Below are 5,688 nucleotides of genomic sequence, written 5' to 3' on the forward strand. Positions count from 1 at the left end.
ATTAAATTAAAAGCCCAAGTATATGTCTTGGTTCTGACTTAATGGCCAACCGTCAAACTACGTCGAACGGTGTTTAGTAATACAGTGCTGTGTACCGCCAACGAACCATATAATCAGCGATAGTTACGCAGATGTTTGAAGCAGAAGCCATAAATCCAGCTAGCAATCACGAAATTAAAGGTGGAAACTCTGAGCAAGAAATTCCCACCAAATGGTAACACACATAACTAGCGATGCAAAAAATCCGTATACGTCAATTTATACTTGTTCGTCGTCGAACATTGCAATTACTGCTTTATTTATTGTGTTTATGTATATAGTACAGGCACTGAACGAAACTGATCTTCCCTTGGGTCGATAGGCCAATTATAAATTTCTTGCTCAGGTAGCGTGTTATGTTCTATGATATATATCGCCACAGAGGTGTAGCCCTGCAACAACTGATCTTAACATATGCAGTCGTTCGCTTAGAATTTCCAACGACTCTGTTATTTCTTGCTTCTAACTGCGTTAGCTTGTCCGTTGTACAGAGGGATGTACTGCTTGGCCTTATCGACATCTTCGTCTGTGAGAAATTTCGCATCCGGAATACCGAGACGGTCGTTCAGATAGAAGAACTCCTGTGACAGAAAAACGTATTGGCCAATTAGCATACAATATTTACAAGCAGCATCGCTCCGACATCTTCCGAATCGTCAACGAATTAACTAGTGCCCATATATATATTTTCTTTATTTAAAGAATTCGGATTTAGATGAACATTGCTCTTGTGGGCCTTGAATATGTGGGCTTGCTACCGTATGGTTCTAGGTAGCTGTTGACGCCGAGGAAGCCGTAAGGTGCGCGCACTGAGCTTCGCAACCTCCAAACGCGTGTTCCCCGGAATACTACCAATCTAGCCCTCACGATAAGTTGTCGCTATGTAAAGACCTATTCTGCCGGAAAAGTGCGCGTAAAAAGCTTTTTGCGCAAATGTCCGAATTCACACACGCGACCTATTAGTTGGCTTATGCAAAATATCGTGTTCGTTCAGCTATTACCGTGATATAGCCACGAATGGACTAACGTTAAACAAATATTACAAAAAGCGACAAGAAATTTTCGAGAGAGGTTCTCGTGTATGAAAAATGTATGATGTACGTGCAAAACACCCGCGACTTGCGAATGGTCTATTGCAACATACTGTGTAATAAAGCCTTCTTATTTACTCTGTTTGTGCTGAGCTTCGCATCAATATATTGTTAACTTAGCAGAAAACCTCTGTCTGAGGATTTACACTAAACGCAAAGACTTCGAAGCACTACTGTTCATATGTGTAGGTACTACATTATAGACCTAGCGAAGCTTACCAGCTCTATAGAAGTAGTCCGGATATGTAGGTTCATGAACAAGCAACGTAACTTAAACTCTATTGAAGTTAACAATACCCTAATCAATACGCTAATTAATATTCTGTCTTAGCTTACTATTCGTTTAATTTTACTATCCTTGTCCGTTTAACTATATATTTGTGGTTAAGACTTGCCCTGAGTCTTATCTGCTGTATCTTCACTCTGATACATAATAATTGCTTCTTAGCTTAGCATAATTGATACATAATAGGATACGCCAGGACTATTCGTCTAGACAGAGTCGTATTAATTCGAACTTACCGGAGCGTTAGCGCACGCTACGGCCTCTTCAGGCCACGCGCAGGTGAACGTCAGTTGATTGAAGACAGTCTGATTACCGCAGAAAAATGAGTATGTGAATAACTCGTGTTTGCCTGTAGATTTGGCGACCAACAGATCAGGACAGATCAGGAATTCGGTGAACGCAGGGAGACCAGCGATGCAAAACAACATTAGAAACAGTAACGTGCCTTACCAACATTAGCGGAACTGAACTGCGAAGTTTTTTTTACCAACCCGTACAATACAAACGTGCTAGTAACGATCCACAATAAACAATCATTTAGGCCATAAGGCTAAGTTTCAGGATAGATTAGGCTAAGCACTGTAGGAGAGGTAACCGATTGACCCTTGCTGGCTCACGGACTATTTGCGAGCGAGCCGCAACCGAGAAACTTCAAAGCCCTCATTACGATAGTACATTCTTGCTCCACTGAGCCTTATTGATTTAAATAAAGTTTCAGCAACTCGATGACCAAAGTATTTGTCTCAAATTGTCTTAACTTCTTTTTTCAACTGGGTAAACAAAAATCCTACAGTGTCTAATAAAATTCAGAGTAAATGTGAAATATGCGTATCAGGCCCAAATGCAGTCTAATCATTTCTTTAATGAAAGGCAATTGATTTCTACAGGCATACATAAGTGGGATGGCATGTTTGGTGTTAGACTCAGGCCTGAAATCACCATACAGATTTGGCATGTTACTTACATCACCTTTAAGCCGAAGTTAAGTATACCCATATAACACAATGCTAACAACAGCAGTGCGTCAAGTTATTAATCGCTCATATTTTTGTGGAGTGCGCGGCCCAGTTGAGCAGGACGCAGGATGGTCGGTTGTCTAATCGTAAGGGCCTAAACTAAATAAAAATCGAACTGCTGAGCCAATAGATAAGTCTGTTATAGACGATTTTTCAGTGTGTTAAATGTTGCCCATATAATCAAACAATTTCTATAAACGCGCTTACGAACTTCTACAAATGAATATTAATCTGACAGCGATGTAATAGGGCTTAATTTTGCTAACAGAAACTTTCATTTGTGAATTTATCACTCAGCTAATACATTTCATTGTGTTTTAGTGATAGACTTTCAATTAAATTTTAGTAATATATCCAACATATGCTACAGTAGGTCTAATTGAACGTAGCTACGTGTTAGCTAATCGGCCTAAAGAACTATTGAAAGCTCTGAACATTTTTACTGCACGGTCACCTACACCTGACCTGGGCGGAGCGGCGAACCCTGATATAGCTACTACTACTACTGGAAGCCGGCTGTAGTCTAGATCAGTTAGTCTTTACATCGAAATAGTAGAGAATGTTACCTTGTTATCGAAAGCTGCACTTAATAGAGCCATGGCGCACTTACTTTCAGTGACGCTAAGGCTACGCTACGAAATTTTTCCCATCTCGTTTACCTCTAGCTCGCCCTCGTCTATCGGTGAATTCTAAAGCTGCTGGCTCATACTAGAGAGGCCAATAGCTCCGAAGCGCACGAACGGCGTAACTGAGCCTGTAGCGCCCAGTGGCAAAGGATCAGCTTTGAAAACGTCAAAATGTAACGATTTTGAATCTTCACTGAATTTATAACCATAATGACGATAAATGTATAAGATGATGATAATTAATACGCAATACTCGTGATCATGAGGCACGTGATGTTTACTAGTGAAAATAGAGCTAATCAGTCACACGGTAAAGCGCACTTGTCCATAAGCGTTATCGAATTCAGGCAAACATATACATCCATCAATTAGTACGTTACAGTATAGATAAGCACGATCTTCTATAATCGGTGTCTTCTTCACAATGCTACCACCTTCGTTCTATGAAGAGATAGTAGCTATAAAGGTGTGTACAACAATTTATTGTAATTATTTATATGAAATCAGTTTTCAGCATTCTTCGTTACTAGTGAAGTTGCATTGCGACAATGAACTTATATAAAGAAAACTATCTATCATTTGATTTAATTATCATTTTGTCATAATTTCAAAAATTAATCACGATTTATAGTTAGGCTCATAACTAGACGCTTGTTAATAGAAAACTCACCATCTGGATAGTCTACAGGATGACAGATATGGAAAATTTTGCAGTCGTTATCAACATCCGCCCAGTACCCATATTTCTCCGGACATGTGAACGTTGTCTTGATCGGCCCAACAATCAGCTCGGCTCCATCTGGTAGCTCGTACGCCTCGATCGCTAGCGTCACCGAAAAACCTACAAAAAAAAAACTGTTCTTATAAGATTTATTCTCATAATAAACACGGAGCTGCGGTGCTGTTTGTGCTTACTTAGTAGTTAAAGCTTCGAACTTATGCTGTGACAATGAATTGAAACTGTAATTTCACTGACAACGGCACAGATTATATTAGACGTAACGCAAACCCTATTCAGATAATGTGACAGATTTAAAAAGCGCAAACACAAAAAAAAAAGCTACAAATTCGAATTGAGACCGTCTGACAGCTTCAAAATTACTGCACGAAACTCACAATAAGAAGCGAGGTAGTGTTTCTATCATACTAAGATTACTCTTACGCTTAGCAGCAACTGCTACTGATCACAAAAACAATATTGTGCTTACTGAAAACTGTATCGGAATATTAAAACTGTGACAAAAAAAAAGCTATTTTTTTCTTGTTAAAAAATTTTTATTCAGCATACAATTTTTCAACTACCAATTACTATGTTCGAAATGAAGACAATAATCAATTAATGTAGATTTAGTGTATACGTTATGGGTGTATACATAATGTTTCGACGAAATGAAAGCGATCGTGAATATGTATAAACAATACATTACGTGTGTTTAATTTTAGGAAGTATTTTTGTTGGTATATGTAGTTTTCGTATGTAGTAGATCGGCTGAAATTGTGCGAGTCAGATCTAGTAATCTAGAAAATAATAATGATAAGCTTTCATAATTCGATAGCGACCTCTGATTAACGTTTGGTAGCCAGTAACACTATAGTTAGATAGTCGTGGCACGTCGGGGCAACGTATGCGTTGGGCAACTAATTCCGAAACCAACTGACGCCATAATCGGGACAACAATTGAATGTAGATTACATCTCTCTAAATAGAGACCAACGATCCCAACTTTATATATTCCTGCGTGCTACAAAAATGGCACACGTAATTCGACGCAGTGGTGAATCCACAATGGAGGCACAAGGGACAATCGAAGATAGTTGTAACCGCTATGTCTCATGGCATAATACCCAAACCTATCCATCCTCCTCAAAGAAATTATCCGTTCGTTTCTTCACGATTCGCTACTTCGGAACAATATGGTTTAACCTTGTATCACGTATCCGTGCCCATTAGGTACTAACCTCCGGCTAAGCAGATAGCTCCAACTAGCACGTTCATTGTCGAATCACTGTTTTCTCCTCTTCTTTCAATTTACCGAGCAGCTCTTATGCTTTATTCACGGTTGAATGATCGTTATTACGTGACAATGAAGGGGCAAATCGACGGAACGCCGAGTAGGGGAAAGGAAGACTCTGTCAATCTCGCCAAAGTGTTGGTTACTCATTCGCAGAAGTGAGCGTTTTCGTGTTCGTGAGCACCTCCTTGCAATGAAGTCTTGTCTTGAGCGATGAACGTTGTCGCCCGAAGTTTTCCGCATTTGCGATGCTTTGCGCAATTCCTCCCGTAATTGTTTCTCAGTTCTCCATTTTCCCTATTTTCGCCTCCGTTCGGCTTTTCTGGGACGCTGATGCTCATGACGTTGTTTATCGCCTGCTGTGATGTTAATGTTACCAGCTATTTACTTTGGCACTTAGTAGTCACAAGGGACAGTGGGGATAGGCACCAACAGCGTCGATAAAGAGCGCAAAATGGAAAACGAAAGGCTTTGCCTGTTCAAGGGCTGTGCGCGTGCTGTTGATTAGTGATAGTAGAGGGCGACGTCTTGCATGTAATGCTTATCAAGTACAGATCCGATTGTCTATGCGACGAATGTCTTTTGCAATGTGTTCTTCCGTGGGAAATCATCATGCAC

General features: G+C 40.0%; 1 protein-coding gene across 1 annotated transcript; it reads right to left on the minus strand.

Annotated features, from left to right (window-relative positions):
* Positions 1 to 253: 253 nt before the first annotated feature.
* Positions 254 to 5,193, minus strand: LOC111270767 (U-scoloptoxin(01)-Er1a). The gene is made up of 4 exons (XM_022851168.2): positions 5,018 to 5,193; positions 3,729 to 3,899; positions 1,653 to 1,765; positions 254 to 620 (listed from the first exon to the last, which is right to left on the minus strand). The coding sequence occupies exons 1-4, from the start codon at positions 5,052 to 5,054 to the stop codon at positions 489 to 491; spliced, it is 453 nt and encodes a 150-aa protein (XP_022706903.1). The 5' UTR covers positions 5,055 to 5,193; the 3' UTR covers positions 254 to 488.
* Positions 5,194 to 5,688: the final 495 nt, after the last annotated feature.

The sequence above is a fragment of the Varroa jacobsoni genome, unplaced genomic scaffold (genome assembly GCF_002532875.2).
Source record: "Varroa jacobsoni isolate VJ856 unplaced genomic scaffold, vjacob_1.0 contig00117, whole genome shotgun sequence".
NCBI lineage: Eukaryota > Metazoa > Arthropoda > Arachnida > Mesostigmata > Varroidae > Varroa > Varroa jacobsoni.